At 41.7% G+C, this 17,624-nt stretch overlaps 1 protein-coding gene across 1 annotated transcript in view; it reads left to right on the top strand.

Annotated features, from left to right (window-relative positions):
- The window catches only part of PIK3AP1 (phosphoinositide-3-kinase adaptor protein 1), a 47,044-nt gene that overhangs the window by 18,296 nt on the left and 11,124 nt on the right, over positions 1-17,624 (top strand). The window contains exons 3-8 of the mRNA XM_032191454.1: positions 2,359-2,507; positions 5,475-5,619; positions 7,092-7,234; positions 8,376-8,508; positions 9,227-9,423; positions 11,577-11,766. Of these exons, the coding sequence (XP_032047345.1) occupies positions 2,359-2,507; positions 5,475-5,619; positions 7,092-7,234; positions 8,376-8,508; positions 9,227-9,423; positions 11,577-11,766 (957 nt within the window). The remainder of the gene's footprint in view (positions 1-2,358; positions 2,508-5,474; positions 5,620-7,091; positions 7,235-8,375; positions 8,509-9,226; positions 9,424-11,576; positions 11,767-17,624) is intronic.

Genomic DNA, 17,624 nt, shown 5'->3' with positions numbered 1-17,624 from the left:
CATGCATGCTTACTTTAGATGTTGTAGCTGAGATCCACAGCTGTAGGTTTTCTTTCCTCTGACACAGACTATATGTTGGGCAAGCGAGGTACAAATTACCACACCGATGGCTCCATATTAAGGAGTGGGGGATGATGCGTTTAGGGTAAGGATCCTAGCAAGTGTCAGCTTGTGCTTATGATTCAGAAATATTAACATGTTCCTAGTCTGGTCATTGTTGGTTCTGTTATCTGTGATGAGCTTAGTCTTTCTGATTTAGTCATATTGGAAATAACCAAGAGATAAGACTCAATTCTAGTAACAGTTGCCTCTTCTCCTCCTAAAGGGATATGCTGCCTTGCTCTGCATATGCCAAACACCTCAAGTGATTGCAGACATGCAAGGGAAGGATGTGAGTCTACTGCTTTAATTTTATCCTGTGCAACTGGGCAGCCTGGCTCTCCCGGATGGGAGCAGCCCACCTTTTCCCAGGACAAGGGTTCCCAAAACTGAGGTCTGGCTTCTGCAGCTGATAACTTTGGATGATAATTAACATATTGAGTTAAGGAATTTAAAACCTCAGACCATTTTCTGTAATACTTTTTGATGCAGCCTGAAAATCCGTAAGACCTTCAGTACATAGCCCTGTGTCAAAGTAGTTTCTTCTCAGTCAAATCTGCAAATTTGCATTGGTGCTGTTTTAAAATCTCCATGTCTTATTGACATACACTGTTCTAGGTTTAAGAAATACTGATATTGGTAGTGGTGCCTTACTTGAACTTTAGGGCTGCAGATTTTTGGCTCTGATCTTTCTACAGCAAATATTAAAGCAGCATTGTGGTTATACTTGCTATGTAGAATGAATCACGAGCTTAAAGTTAAGTGTGTGTGTGACTCTGTGACCAAACCTTCAGCTGAATAATTTGCTAAACTTTTGTGACTTGAAATTTGTCAATTGAAAGCATAGTCATATCTGTGTAGTTCATAAAATCCTGTTCAAACATGTAGAAAATACTTTAAAATAATTTTTAAAAAATGTGTGACAATTTCAAATATCCTAAGTTTCAATCTTTAATTATTATAATAAGGAAGAAGTCTAGACTTAAATTTCTGACTGACTCTTGTTCACTGTGTGAGAGTAGCAGGACCTGACATCCTAACAGAAGCCTGCTTTAATAAATTTTTGGTGGTCTTCAATTTTGGAAATGATGTGCTTGGAAGTTTGGGGGCAAATAATTTGTATTGCTCTTTACAGATGTGTAAGTAAGTAAATAAAATAAAAAATTCCAAAATATTGTCTTAAATTTTTAATTGCTTCACAGTTTTCCAAAATTTGAATGGAAATTTTTGCCTATTGTAGGTAGGCTTAAGAATTCATGCTAGTCTTCTGACAAAAGAAAGTCAGTGACTTTTACCCCATGTTTTGGGAAATGGGGAAAAAAAAGGTATAATTTGAGGTAGAAACCAGATTTAAAAAAATCTTTCTACTAACTAAATGCAAATGTGTCTATTTCCTTTCTGCAGCTGGGGAAAGTATTTCCTGGCAGGGTAGGATAACTCTCATCTATGTTATTTTTTGCTATCCTTTTTGTGTGCAAGTGTTTGCTCTTCCATCGATAAAACATCTATGGCGTTACTGTGAATCAGGAAGGAGAACGTTGTTTTGTACATGCAGATTGTGGGGTTACATGTGTTTACTTCTCGTGGGCTTATTTGGGTAGAGTGCTGTGATTCTTCCAGGAGAAGGCTCTGATGTGTTTCAAGTTCACTCTTGTATAGTTACAGAAACTTATACTTGCTTGCATAATAGGATCGCTTCAGACTATTGCCTCATGTTGTATTTTATGAACATAACAGTAAACTTAGGAGTTGGAGTAAGCAGCACAAGCAGGGTCCAGAAAAGTAAAGATACTGCTGAAATAAAAGAAAAGTAGATCTTCATTTACTTTAGGAGAGGAGGACTTTAAAGGTTGTTGCCTACTCTGCAGTGCGCTGAGAGTGCAGCTGGAATCAGATGAGTCTATTTGCTGATCACTTTGACACCAGACATTAAGATACTTATTTTCCTATCTAATGAGAGAAAGGGAGTATCCATCTCATCAGGGAGTGGCTTTGTGCTTGTTTTGTAAGCATGTTCAGTGCTACTCCAGCACTTTTGTGTCTTTCTGAATGTTCCCCAGCAGTCCCCTTAACGGAATAAATGAGGAAACTCTGTAGTTTCCCTTTCTTCAACTAGATCCCCATTTCTAAACATTGGTTTGAGAACTGTTGCAAGTTCCACCTGGCCTCCGTGGCTGTTTCCTAGGATTGATGTATATGTGTCCGTGCATTTTCAGCAAATGGAAACGATGTAATAGGACTCTATATGCTTTATTTTAGACTCGGGCTGTGACTCTGTGACTGACACAGAAACAGAAGACGAGAAGAACTCAGTTTACTCCTGCAGACTTGCCATGAACGAAGAGCATGGATCATCCACAAGCACTGCGGACCATCTGGTGGTGCAGCCTGACCGCATACGCTGTGGGGTACTGTATGGCCACTCCGTGGGCTGTGTTCTTGTTGTGTGCTGGTACAACACATTATGCTACTCTGTAGTGGGCAGCTTTACAGGCCTGGAAAGCAGTCCATAATTCTTTTTCTGTCCCATTCAGCTCCCTGTCCTCAGTGTCTCAGTTTTAAGAGCTCAGTTCCCTAGGCCCAGAAATAGCTTGGTAATACGCAGTGTCTGCTATCATCTAGGCTGCAATGTCACTTACTGATGGATAGTGTCACTAATATAGCTGCTTGTCTTGTGTGTTATGAGGCAAGTTCACACTCTTGACTCCCCATTTTAGGTTCTGGTGACATTTAGGGGTGCAAAGTGGAGTAAGGTGGTGGTAATGAGACAACTTCAGAGCCTAGATGCAATCTAGTATGGCAGTGCTGGTGCATGTCCTGCAAGTGACTTCAAAGAGCTGGGATCATGGCTTCCTGTCTGAAAAATTACATTTCTTAGCCTAGCATTGTGTCAGATGGAAAAAAACTAATACCATGCACCAGGAAAGAAGTGTATGGCACCACTGTCTCTACCTCCTCTGCAGCGTACTTTTCAGTCAGAGTGGCTGGGCTTTCATTGCGTAGTTTTGAGATGTGAGGCACTGGTGTAGGAGGGTCTGGCTGTCAGAGGAAACTTCATCTAACAGTTTAGCAAAGCTCCACTGCAGTGTGACTGCTGCTTTACATTATTTCCTCCTCTGCCCCCCCTGCCAGGGGCGGACTCATGCTTCAGTGCACTGAAATGAAGCACTGTTTTATTTTTTTCTTTCATCCATATCAGTTTTGCCGACTCTTAGGAGCTTTGTGCTTTTTCTAAAAGCACCAGTTAAGGCAGTGTAATCTGGGGATCCTCTGCTTTTACTTAGAACCTGACCTTTGTGCTGTACAGAGAAACTTGAAAAAAATAAACATAATAGCTCAAATTTGGTAGAAACAGTCTGTCTCCTGGCTTTGGAAAGGAACTCAAATGCTGTTGACCACACCTTGAAGTGAAACCAGAAGTAAACCGGCAGGGAAAGAGGAGGGGGAGTAACAAGCTTGCAAATGGCTATTAGAACCTCGTTTCTGCCTTGGCAAGAGCTCAGTGTGTGACAGTGAAACAGCTCGTCCTGTAGTCAGGTAGATGGATTTATTTTGTAGTGTTAGTGTGTACCTTGCAGCGTGCTGCGTTTGAGGTGCATCTGAGCCTGCAGCAAGAGTCATGGATGTTCAGTGTTGGGTTATTCAGTAGTCTATGAATATGTGCCTTGGACTTTAGACATAATCTGCTCTTGACGTGGGATAGCATTCTCCTGGGGAAGAGGGAAGGGTGAAAGGAAGGAATGGTCATTTTAGGAAGTATCCTTACCGAAACAGTTTGTTCCCTCTGTGGTGTGTGTGGCTTGTGACTTGTTCACAGCAAGGGTGGTTTGGGAAGTCAGCAGACTGTTGGAATGCTTTAAATGTTTACACAGTTGTTGACTTAACACAGAGAACACTGTACCTGGAATTTTTGGTATCAGCTTTATTTGCTTGTTCACGGGAATAGTGCTGTTCCCCTTGTATATACTGGGCATCTATTTGTGAATTCACTGCATGTGTTTCCAAGACTTTGTTGAGTATTTTTGCTTCCTTGATGGAGGAATTTAGTGGAGGACTTGTTAGTGTTAGGTCAGAGGTTGGACTAGGGGATCTTGGAGGTCTCTTCCAACCTAGATGATTCTGTGAGTCTGTGAATTTCTCTAGTGCAGGTGACGGGTGGCAGTGGTAGCAACAGACATGCCCCATCCCTGGAATTGTTCAAGGCCAGGTTGGATGGGGCTTTGGGCAACCTGGTCTAGTGGGAGGTGTCCCTGCCCATGGCAGGGGTCTGCGTGTGTGTATGGAACTAGATGATTTTTAAGGTCCTTTCCAACCCAAATCATTCTGTGATATTAATAAAATGTACCTTACAATGACGTTGAGGTAGGTAAAACTCCTTTGCTGTGGCTTATCTGTGTTTTGAGTTGAGGATAAATACCTTAGCTGCAGCATGGTAAGGAGCAGCTAGGAATGAAGTCAGTAAATCATTATATGAGAGTTACGGAAGATGACTCTACTCCATCTTGAATCGTTTGAGTTTTCTGTTGCTGCTGGGCTGCTTTCATTGGCCCAGGTAGGGATCGTTATTTTCAGCTTAAATTTGTGGACAAGAAAGTCTCTTCAGGTTTCTCTCAGGTTAGTTGTTGTAGAATCTAACACAGCCATGTAACTGGCCACAAGTCAGGCCTTTGGTGATCTTTGAAAACCTGACTGGGTCACAGCTGAGCAGTACGACATGTGCAGTATGAAGGGCTGCCACAAAGCACGACCCAGGAAATCTCCTAGTTTTCAGAACTGAGAATCTGGTCCAGGAATTCACTTTCATAATTCATATAAGTAGAGGCTAGACAAGTCTCAGGCCAAATGAAGGACTTCAGCTATCTCATACATTTTATCACAGGTAATGTAATAACGGAACTGCTAAATGCAGGGCCAATGAAAATTTTGCAGACCTGATATTCTTGCCTTTTAAACAAAGCTCTGGCTAAAGACCCATGCTACACAGGTAGATAAAATAAAAAATAATTGGATAAGGTTGTTGCATCTCCAGAATATGTTAATTTTAATTTTAAGTTTCTTCCTCTGTGTCTGTTCAAAATGGGGCTGTGCTGCTTGAGGGAAGAGGCCACTGTGGTTGAAAGTAAATCAGATTATAAATATAGCATCACAGAGTTTTTATCAGCTTAATGTCTGTATTTGTGCTGGTGCAAGCTGTAACAGAAGCCACCTGCCTAGTAACTCAGTGACTGGAAGATGTTACTGAAAATCATTCAGGACTGTGGAAATGACAGATGTTAACTTGTTAGTTGCAATAACAACAAAATCCCTGGAAAGGGGGCTTAAAATAAGTGTTCCTGTATTGTGAAACTACATATTCTAATGCCTTTCTCTCTTAGGTGCAGACCACTATTTATATTATCATGAAATGTAGACTAGATAGCAAAGTGAAAACTGAAGTGGAATTCTCTCCAGAGAATGCATCGTCTGTGTGTGTGCTGGCTGAGATGGAGAATGAGTACACAATCTCCGTGGAAGCTCCAAGTAAGCCGGGCTGAGATTTGAATTCCCACCTCCCCACCTCTCATTGTTTCCTTTCAAACCCAACCTACCTGTCCTGAGAAGTGTCAGGGGTGTAAGGGTGGAGGTTGCAGTGTGGGAAACACTGACACCAGGAAATCTTGAACTTGAATTCTCATCTGTGATGCTTTGCTGGTATGGAACTGAGGAGACTGCTGCTCGGGATCTCTGTTTTCCTGGCAGCAGTGGTGGGGTTGCAATATGGAAAAAACTTAGTCGGAGTTCTGAGGAAAGATTACAGCTTGTAAAGCACTTTGAACTTAATTATGTGTTAGTATTACCAGTATGTTAGTATTGGCAGGCATGAAGAGAAGGTAAGTGCTGGTAAATAACTGCATGATTATAACAGTACATGTTTAATGTATGATGATCTCTGTGTGATTAGAGATGAAGCTGTTTAATGTAGCTTGTCTTTTAATTCAGATGTGTTCTGTCATTCTAGATATTTACACTTACAAAAGCTTAAGTTGTCTAAACTTTTCATTCAGTAACCTTTAGGGGCAAGATTTCTGATCTTTTTAGTGATAGTGGTTTCCCAGGATTATTTTATTTAACCTACTGTGGTCTGTGTTCATGAAGAGTCCATGTATTAGGTCTGGGAATAGACGCTAACAGCCATTACAGCAACTCTGAAGAAGTCAAGCAAGTGGATGGGTCTAAGGAAAACTACCTCAGCCACATACAGATGTTCAGTTTAATCTGTCCTAAATCAAGACTTCTGATTTAAACATGTACCTGGAAACTAACATGCACTTTGAATTATAAGCCTGACTTTCACTTTGATGCAGTGTACATATATTTTAGCTCTGCAGTTTCTAACAAATACATTTAGAATTCCTTTTAGGTGTGACAGTAACCATTTCATTGGTTGCTTAGTTGTTACAGCCAGGCATATAGACAGGGAAAGATTAATTTCAGCGGGATTCAAAATACGTGTGCTTCAGAGCTCAGACCTATGAGTACACACTGGGTAAAATATTAGGAAGCTCCCAAGTTGCATGTAAGAGAGAAATCCTGTGCCTGTGTAAACTTGCAAAGCTGAAATCTTCTAAGCTGATTTCACTCAGAGAGTAGTGAGACTGAGAGAGGATGCGAAATCCCAAGCCAGATGTGGAGAGGTGTCAGGTTCTGTAATTTGAGGTGGAGTACTGTTATCATTAGTGGTCCAGACTAGGGTTAGCAGATGACCTAGAAGGTCAGGTGATATGCTTTGACATGCCTATGAAGGAGGCTGTTCCAAAGTACTTTCCTGCCTGGTATTCAGATGAATATCATCACCTTTCTTTTGTGTGACTTTTCATGAACTGTATACAACAGAAACTATTTTGGTATCCAGCTGACAGTATCTCCGATTTCCTCCTATACTTGGAGCATGTGATGAAGACTTGTTCCCATTGTTAGTTCTTAAAGGTGATTTCTTCTCTTTTCTTTCAAAGATTTAACCTCTGGGACAGTGCCTCTAAAGATATACTCAGGGGACTTGATGGTGGGAGAAACGAGCGTCACCTACCATACCGACATGGAGGAAATCAGCAGTCTGCTCGCAAATGCAGCCAACCCAGTACAGTTCATGTGCCAGGTAACAACTCTAGCAAACGGCTGCTTTGGAAACCAGCTCTTCTCAAAGAGTAAATAGGTGGACATGAGCTACCTTGTGTCAAGCACTCTTGCTTTTCTGAAATGCAGAAATGCAAAGTTGTTAGGGCTATGAGAAGGTCCCTAAAAATCCCCTTAGAACAAAAGCACAGGTACTTTTACCGTATCTGGAACAAATAGTTAGCTAAGGCAATTCAGGCCATCCAGCTAACAAGGAAATTACTATCAGTCAACACCCATGTTTAGACCTTGATTTGAAAAGATTAAGGTGACAGAACTTGATACAGCAGAAAGTACTGCATAAAATGTTTGGAATTTTTTACCAAAGGGTTTTTGCAAAAGATGTGAAAGTGTAACAAAGTTTACACTAGCTGACTGAAGAAGGGTAAAATAAGTACTAAGAATAAACAAATAGTTCTATTTCTTTAAAGCCTGTCCTCAGTTCTCATATCATATTTTCCCCAGTTAGGGTACCTGAACCCTGTTACAGTGGTAAAGCTTGCACGAGCAAGTTCTCCAGATCCCTTGTCTGTGCTTTCTGCCTCCATATCCCTGATTAGCTATGTAGCAGAAGTCAACAGAGAGCAGTGTTAATCACCAGCATGCCTGGGGCAGAGGAGACTGTCTTTCACCTCCTTTTTAATTCAAGTTAAGGAGCAGCTGGTACTGGGCTGTGCTCCTTCTTGGGGTAAAGGCATGCTTCACAGTCTTTGACTAAGCACTAGTCCAAAAGCCAGGGTGTACACCAGGGCAATTCAAAATTGACCTATTCATACCTAGAGCATGAGTGACACTTCACTGGAGCAGCTTCAAAAGTGAGATTATGCCTATCAAGGAAGTAGGAAATAAGTCTTCCATGCTTCCAGTTACATGAGTGACTTTCACCTTGCACTCTGTCTTGTTGTGGAGTTTGTAGTTCTTACCTGTTTAGATTAATCACACTCTGTTGGACCAAGAAGTTCTTCATGTTCCTTGTTTATCTAAACATTGCCACCCTCAGTATCTATGCATATTTTTTCCTGATATATTCTAAATAAATAAAACTTACTACATCACCCTCCAAGTCTCATCTTAAATGACTCTCTAGACTTAACCAAGCAAAATCACTTTCCATCTATTTCTAGGCCTTTAAAATTGTGCCATACAGCATAGAAGCACTGGACAAATTGTTGACAGAGTCACTGAAGAAGAACATTCCTGCCAGTGGCTTACACCTATTTGGAATCAACCAGCTGGAAGAAAACGATATGATGACAAGCAAGTTGAAATATTTTTGTTTTCTTTTGAAACTTCATCTGTATCAGTAGTTTTTCCTTGGAGCACCTTAATACTGAAGTGTGTACCTGCACAGGCTGTCTCAAGTTTTGAATCTCAGCCAGGAAGCTAAATTTCAGATTATGTCTAGAGCTGGTTGTGTGTCCCTTTTTATTACGTGTCTGTCTCACTTTATTATAGCGTGGCAGATACAGCTATGTAGACAGCTTCAACCACAAAGTGAAAAGATGATGCCCCCAGAAATGTTTGCCTTACTTTCTCACTTATTCTTCCAGTCCCGTGCGGTATTTTTCCCCAGCACAGTCCTTTTTCCCCCTACCCCATGAGTCTGTTCTAAGGTGCACAGTGGGCACTTGGCAGTTGGATTGGTGTGGTACCATGATTTGGTTCCTTACAGCAGCTGGAACTTACTGGAACGATGATTTAAGAGCTCCTTCTGAACCTGTGATCCTACGTACATGCAGCTAGTACAGTGCCAGATTCCCCATTAAAGACCATAGCAATCAAATGTGGGGATGTGCTAGATATCTCAGGTAGTTCACTTATGCAGAGCTAGCTCCATTTTGAAATGGTACATGTACTTTTCAGGGTTTTCAAACCTGTTTTGGTTGGTGCGTTTGCTAGGAAGTCTGTTTCTCATCTGTTGTCTCTGCTGCTGCTAGAAAGAAGCTTAGATTCTAACAGACATGTCTTCTCACAGATCAGAGGGATGAGGAATTGCCAACGCTGCTTCACTTTTCTGCAAGATACGGGCTGAAAAACCTCACTGCTTTGCTGCTGACATGCCCTGGAGCACTGCAGGCATATAGTGTGGCCAACAAATATGGCCACTATCCAAACACAATCGCAGAAAAGCATGGCTTTAAGGACCTCCGGCAATTCATTGATGAATATGTGGTAAGAGGGAGCAGCAGTCCTTCTTTGTTATTTCAGCAGGTTTGGGCAGTGTTGTGGGACCAGGAGTGCTGAGATACAAAGTGGTGTGGTAAGGAGTAGATGTCCAGCTACCATGAAAGCTTCCATGTGGGAGGGTTGATTTCACCCCTGGAGCCAGGAAAGTTCTTAGGGCTTTTCAACAGAACAAATACGATGGAAGCAGAGCTTGCCATGCTGTGTTTCCTTATTGTTCAACCATCTAATGATGTTTCTGCAGCCACATTGTGCCTGTTGTATTCTTCTAATCTCTGATCTTGGAAAAACTACAGCCCCTTCATCCCACTTACTTTAGGAGGTACTATGGGAACTGAATATGTTTGGGAAGGTACAGTCTGAGGTACTCTGATTAGTCATAGTACAGTCTGATTATCAGCTCATTCACAGCTGATCTTTGTTCTACATGAAATGCATTTTTTCCTCTGTTGGGGTATCTGTCCATTCCCCACTTGTTATTGCTGTGGGAGCTCAATTCACAATTCGGTTCTCCTTTGAGCCACCCCAGAAAACAGCACCCTGACTTCTTCCAGATTATGATGTGGACACCCCCTCTCCTCCCCACCATAGGCAGGGATGCCACCCACTAGATAAGGTTGTCCAGAACCCCAAATTACTGAGTGGATTTTATCTGCCTTTACTTTTTGTTGAAATGGTGTACGTAGTTGTCCCTAGCAGTTGCCTGAATGGTGGGAGATAAGTATGCCAGTCTATTACAGCAGTATTTAAGCCCTATTCTGGTGGTATGGGTAGTTCTTAGACTAGGGACTTGCTTCGTGATAGGAGGATAAATTTAGGGTTATATATCAGAGCTAAATAAAGGTCATATCCTGTCCTGAGATCAGGAAGGCTACAGAAACTGTAAACTATGATTAAAATCTTTGCATTGGGGTAAGAGAGATGCTCAGGAAGTCCTTTCAACTTTATTGCTGTACTGTGTTCCTCCCATGTTTTCTTTACCAGCAGAGTGACAGAGCTATGTTAAGAGTAGGTCCTGCTTACTAGCCTTCAAACTATCTGTGCAATTTAGCACCAGAAATAATAGCACAGAAATAATCTGCACCAGTGTGTCCACAGCAGGGTAGTGACTAGGAGTGCTGTGGGTTTAGAAGGAGTACTAATATGGATATCTGAAAATCCTAGTAACCCCCTTTACTCACCTCGTTTTATGTCTGGCAAAAGTTCCTCTTTGCCTCCCTAAAGCATTACATGAGCTACTGACCCATTTTGGCTGTGAACGGAAGCATGTGTGGACAGTTTTGACACATGCCCCGTGGATGAAGGCCAATGAGATGATGGTTGTGGATAGAAGAATGTCTTGTAGTATTGCAACCAGTTAAGATGTCTGAGCTTGTGACATAGTGGGAGCTTGGTAAGGAAGCCGGGATGAAGATTTTCATTTTGCTCTCCTGTGGTGTTTGCTAAAGGTCAGCACTGCTCTCCATACCTTTTCTTTTCTCCCCTCATGTGTCAAATGTATGAGAGAGTTCTGCTGTCCTGTGAATCGAAAGTTGCCCATATTGCATGAGCAGCTGCTTGCTGTGAGGTTTCCTGTTAGTCTTACCAAAAAAAAGGTGGTCTGTGGACTCCCACTCTGTGCGTTACGTGCTGCTGCTAGTGCCAAGAAATTGAAACTGAATCTACAGCAAAGCTAAAACTTTGCTTTCTTGAAAGTGCTCCACATGCGGCAAGTTTTCCCCCTTATGGTCACGTAAGCTACGCTTACACCAAAATAGCCTTTGACAAACCGTTGTAATTTTAGAATGAACTTTGCTCGTGTTCCAGGAGCTCGAAGACGTCAGGTAGAAAATGAAATTGATGGATAGAAAAATAATACTGGCTATTCTGAATGTTTTAGAACCTCTTTGCTTCACCTTTGTTACCTAGTGTTACAGCGTAGATCCTGAAGGCTGGCCCCAAACAGCTGTAATGGAGATTAAATTCCTTTGAGAAGCCTTAGTCTTTGGGAATGGGCTACTCTTGGAAGGTTTCTTTCCATCAGTGGTGGGAGAAAAATGTTTTGCTTTGCATTGATTCTCCAGATTTTTTATTTAAATTATTTTTTGTTTTGTTTTGTTTTGTTTTTTTTTTTGTTCTTCTTGGACTCTTTTTCTCTCTAGGAAACAGCAGATATGCTGAAGAGTCACATTAAGGAAGAGCTGATGCAAGGTGAAGAGGATGAGTCTGTTTACGAGTCCATGGCTCATCTTTCCACTGACCTGTTAATGAAGTGTTCCTTGAATCCTGGCTCCGATGAAGAGCTATATGAATCCATGGCTGGATTTGTCCCGGGTGCCCCAGAAGACCTTTGTATGTATAATCACTGCGATATTCTGGGTTTAGAAGCCTCAGCTGCTCTGTCTCTCATACAATAATAGTGCCCTGGTTGAGTTTCAGAGTGAGGGCTGGTTATAGCTTTTCTGATATCACCATAAGGAAGCCATGCTCTGGTTTTGACATTGGCTGGCTGATAAAATTGCCCTAAGGATTTCTGTGATTGCCAGGGTACATGGTCAAGAGCCATTTCCTCAGTGTTTTGAAGACTGTCTGAATCCTGAGCAGCTGATGTAGCATTTGGAAGAGAAAGTTTCTTTTGTTTCCCATTTCTCCCTCCTGAGATCCAGGGATGTAGAGACACTGACTTAGTGGAAGACAACACAGTGCAAGATGTAATTTTACTTACAACTGTGAAACACTGAAAGATTTCAAACGTGAGTTGAGCTTCTACCTCAGCAGCTTAGGAACAAAAGAAAATGAACATCTAGAAATGTGTTCCAAAAAGATAGAAACTGAAAAATCATGATCCTAATTCACCTTGTTTACTGATGAAAACGTAGAGCTATTTCTGGTAAATATGCAGCTGTTTAACTTTTTCACTATTAATGTTCAGTGAGGCTGATTGCAAATATAAAGTTAAGTACTTATGTTAAGCAATTGGTCACGCTAACAGCGTGACCAGCAGGGCTAGGGAGGTGATCGTCCCCCTGTACTCAGCTCTGGTGAGGCCGCACCTCGAGTACTGTGTTCAGTTTTGGGCCCCTCGCTACAAGAAGGACATCGAGGTGCTTGAGCGGGTGCAGAGAAGGGCGACGAAGCTGGTGAGGGGCCTGGAGAACAAGTCCTACGAGGAGCGGCTGAGGGAGCTGGGCTTGTTCAGCCTGGAGAAGAGGAGGCTCAGGGGTGACCTTATCGCTCTTTTTAGGTACCTCAAGGGAGGCTGTAGCGAGGTGGGGGTTGGCCTGTTCTCCCACGTGCCTGGTGACAGGACGAGGGGGAATGGGTTTAAGTTGAGCCAGGGGAGTTTTAGGCTGGATGTTAGGAAGAACTTCTTTACCGAAAGGGTTGTGAAGCATTGGAACAGGCTGCCCAGGGAAGTGGTGGAGTCACCATCCCTGGAAGTCTTCAAAAGACGTTTAGATGTAGAGCTTAGGGATATGGTTTAGTGGAGGGCTGTTAGCGTTAGGTTGGAGGTTGGACTCGATGACCTTGAGGTCTCTTCCAACCTAGAAAATTCTGTGATTCTGTGATTCTGTAATTGTAAATTTGCTGTTCTTATCTTCCTTCTTGGTCTTGCTTCATCCCACTGGTACATTTTATGGTTCCCATGATAAGCAGGAAGTGTAGCTTATTATAGTTTAAGTACCCACGTAAGGGCTTCCAATGTTTCTTCAGCTTTAAGTATATTGCCTTGGGAGAAAAGCTTTTCCTGCTGAAATACTTTTGCTTATAGACTCTATCTGTCATGGGTTGTTTTTCTTCTCTTTTAGATTAAACAATGCTATAAAACACATTTTTATTGGTTGTGGAGACCAGAAAACTCTCAGTTCTCTGCCTGAAATCATATATACCTCTCTGCTAAATTTTGTTTGGCTACTGTGGGGTTAGTTTTGTTGCTGTCAAAACCAGGATTATTGTGCCTTCAGGTGGTGAATAAGCAGTAAAGGCAGTTGTACTCCTATAGAACAAAGCTGCTGTTGTCCACAGTAAGAGGGTGGGTGTTTCCAGATATTCAGAAGCTCTGCTGCAGTCAGTGCATCTCTGAATGGGGTTGATAGAATAATTCTGCAGAGGGGGGAAAATGTGCTTAAAACCACTGAGAGCAACCTGTTGTCTTCCACTCCTCAAACATCTAGAAATCCCAGACACTATGAAGGGGGGTATTCCTCTCTTCCATGAATGCAAGTCAAACTCCCTGTAATTTACCACTTCTTCAACTGGACTCTGAAAAGTCTCTCTGAAATGTCTTCATAATGGTTCAGATTTAGATCAGAATTGCTTGCTGTTAAGAAAACTATTTGCCAGTTCTGTAGACTGTTGGTGGAAGAGCTAATTGTTTTATGACCCTTGCGTCTTCCCTGCTGAAGATCACCACCTCTCTGTGTGCCACCTGAATTCCTTACGTATGTGTATTCTTGCCCGTTTCTGTCAAACTACACTAAGTTTATTGTTCAAGAATACAGGTTTTTCTACTCCCACTTACTCTGGCAGATCTTAGGAAGGAGCTTGGCTGCTGTTTAGGATGGAATACGGAAAACAGCCTGCTTGGCTGACAGGCATGGAAATGGAGAGCTAATGAATTGGCTGCCTAGGGATAGGAAAGTTGTGCATTCAAAGCCTAAGTCAGTCTGCTTTTCTTAGGCTTCTTTAGCAGTGAAAGCCCAGCAGGCCACTGCCCTTCAGGGGACCCTTCTGCAAGAGCAGCTACATCAGTGGTGTGGTAGAGGTCTTTAGGGTCAGCACCAGAAACTTTTCCTGGTGTATACACATGCTGCGGGCTCTGCAGGGCTAGTAGGACTGGAGAGGTAAAAACCCAAGCTTGACTCTGAAGTAGATATTTACGACTTCTGTACTAGAAAGCATGGCTGGATAAGTTTGTATTAAAATGTTGGATAGATGTTCTATATGGCTTATTTGTAACACATTAGTAAGGGCAATGAGTGTTCCCTGCTTTTTCTGGAGATCTCCCAACTTATTGCTCCTGTGCACACTTCTTTGTCACCTTCCACGCAGGAATCTTTTACAGAAAATATCTGTATTTCTTATGTAGTCTGTTAGTCTTTGCCTGATGAACACTTACAGCTTGTCTGAATGGTGCCTAAAATGCCATAACAGGTGCCTGTGTCATAACAGGTAAAGGTTAAACTGGCGCCATGTTCCACAATTGGTCTTGTTCCCTCAAACTGAAGGGGTTTCAACATTATTTAGAATACCAGCACAGAGGTAAATTCCCACTGAAATTAGTGGGAGTGCTGGCTGGCTTAGGACTGACATCACAAATACAAACTTTAGTCTTTTGTACTGTTTTCTGAGGACAAAAAGCTTCCTAGGAAATAGTAAACAACTCTTCTGACCTGCAGAAAGTACCTCAGTAATAGCCCTTGTGTAAGTGATTACAGTTGTGATCTAGAGGACAATACCTGGACTTTTTTTTAAACGTAGACATACTGTGGCAGCCTGCCCAGTTATTGTGATCAGAATGTGCTTCTACCAGTTTTTTGGAGACCGATCAAAAGAAAGTTGGTACCACTAAGTCAATTAGCCTAGCAGAAACTGATATGAAAACAAGGTAATGCAGGACTGGAGCCATTATAATGAGTTAAAAGTAGTAGCAAATATTTAGATGCTGGAGTGTTCTGCCCGTTCTTGTATTCTTCATCCCACTTTTTTAATGCATTTTTTTTCCTATCTGTTTTTGATCCTGGGGAAACACAGAGTGAAGAAGCTGTACAAGGACTAGCTTTGCCACTTGTACAGTGGTGCTGCATGAGGGTTGCACGTAGCTGTTTTGAGTTGCTAATTGTCCCTGTTAGCTTTGGAATAAATAATGGGTTTAAAAAATGGAAAATATTTTCTTCATCTATAGTAATACACTGCCTCCCCTTCTGCTGGAGAGGAGTATTCTTTGCCAGATAGGTCTTAATACTCTGAACAGTGTAATTCATAAAGTACTCCTAACTAAATCACTGGAAACTTACTAGTTTCTGCTACTACCTTGTTTGCTTTATTTTTTTTTTGAAAGTTAGATTGAATTGTCTTATTTAATTTCTTATTATCAACTGTAATCATTCCTGCTTCAGAAAAGCACTTCCCTTTTATTACCTTTTCAAATACCTGTAATGTCAAACATAATTTTCTTGAGTACGAGTGGAATTTCACAGAATCACACAGAATCACAGAATTTCTAGGTTGGAAGAGACCTCAAGATCATCGAGTCCAACCTCTGACCTAACGCTAACAGTCCCCACTAAACCATATCCCTAAGCTCTACATCCCAGACCCTTCAGGACACTCCACAGCCCCAGGCCTGGCTGGTGTTTTGTCTTTTCCAGTTTGTGTCCCAGCAACTTGGTTACTTTGCATCTAGGTCTGTGCTGGGGGCGGTTGGTGCGAGTTGCAAGTAAATGGGTGGGTCACTCACACACTGTAACAAACAGCAGTTGAAAAACAAGAAGGGGAAGTTATCTCCATCTATCAATCTGGTAGTATGAACTACAGCATCAGATGAAGAGCTTTGCTTTTTCTACTTTCGTCTCACCACCACCTCCTGAATTTTACAAAACAGTATTTTTGAGTATGCTAGAGCTCAGCGTAGGGGCGAGGCTCTGGGAGCAAGGACTCGTGAAAAAGTCTTGAAAACCTGTTTGATTCATGTGAAAATTAAACTGCCATGTTTCTGTGTGTGTGTGTGTGTGTTCAGAAGAGTTTGAAACACCTGATTAGTTTGAACAAAAGGAATCCTCTAGAGTATAGAGAGTTACCATGCCTTATAACCTTCTCTAGTATCTCTGATGTGCTGCCTTACCTTCTAAGCTGACTTTCCAACTGTAAGGCTGAAGTTTGCTGTGATATTTTATCTGGGGAAACAGGTTGTATTTCCTCTGTCCAAGGTCAGTCGCTGGCAGTGGCAAAGGGCTGGTGGAAACAAGTCCTGACTCCACGTGCTGTTTCCGTATCTATGAACTGTGTGGACATTCAGATTTAGTGTGAATTTCATCCTTTATCCTTCAGAGTTTCAACTGAATAAAACCTATTGTCCCATAATTTGCAGGTCTTCAAAACCTCAATAGTACATAGTAGTTGTGATGCCCTTATTCTACTCCTTCCCCCAATATTTTTATTCTCTTGGGGCCAGGTTTTTAACACTGTCCTCATTGACTTTCACTTTTTCCTCACTTAATGCAAGAAACAGCAGCCTAGTTTTCCTTGAACAAACTGTGGGAATTCTGCAGTAAAATATAACTTCTTAAAAACATCTGGGGTGTGATTTATACCAACACATTGAAGCCTTTGTCTTAGTTAATAAAGGACTGGTCTCTTTACAGAGTAAGTTTTCTTCATGTACAGGAGTACTTAACTTCTATTGTTTACAAATGTTTAAAGGGGGAAAGGATATGATTACTTTCTAAAGGGTGCCCACATACGCCTATTTTAGCTCTAGTGAAGGGTCAGTAGGTCATAACGCGTCTTCTGTATGTCTTGCTGCACATTGGTTGAGATCCCTTCTGAAGTCTTAAACCCAGCAAAGGGAAACTAAAAGTCTCTTTGAAAAAATATATTTTAGTTACTAAATTCTGAAGACTGACATCTAGGAACTCATCTTTCCTTTCTTCCCACTAGCCCTTCAGAACAGCATTACCCAATAGCCTCAGGAGGATCTGGGGATCTTTTTTGACTGTGATACCCAGTTTTGTGCTTGCTTCCTTGTCACTTCCGTCCCACTGTCCTGGTTTTGCAGCAAGTGGAACAGAAGGTGTCATTGGAGAAGTTCAGAATTTCTTTTCATTTTTGGTACACAAGTGAGATGTTAGATCTTATCTGTATGCAAGACAGCCCTGTGTGCCAGAGAGTATAAAGGTGACAATCATATCTATTAAGAGAAACTACCTGGTTCATAAATTTAACTGTGTTTAATACGGTAATAGAAAACAAAACCTGCAGTATCCTGTTGCTCTGCTGGTTTAGTAATTATGTTGAGCACAGCCAAAATGGGGAGGATACTGCTCATTCCATAGAGAATCAAAGGAATTTTGCACACCTGTCAAATTCTGTTCTGCCCCCAAATCCATAAAGTATTGGCTTTGCTCAGGGCTTATACTTGCTCCAGGTTTGTTTCTAAAAGCTATGTTAAAAATAATAATCACGTTTGGCTGCAAGGTAGAAAAATTATA

The sequence above is a fragment of the Aythya fuligula genome, chromosome 7 (assembly GCF_009819795.1).
Source record: "Aythya fuligula isolate bAytFul2 chromosome 7, bAytFul2.pri, whole genome shotgun sequence".
NCBI lineage: Eukaryota > Metazoa > Chordata > Aves > Anseriformes > Anatidae > Aythya > Aythya fuligula.
The sequence above is the reverse complement of the archived record's forward strand: the minus strand, read 5'-3'. Positions and strand labels throughout refer to the sequence as shown.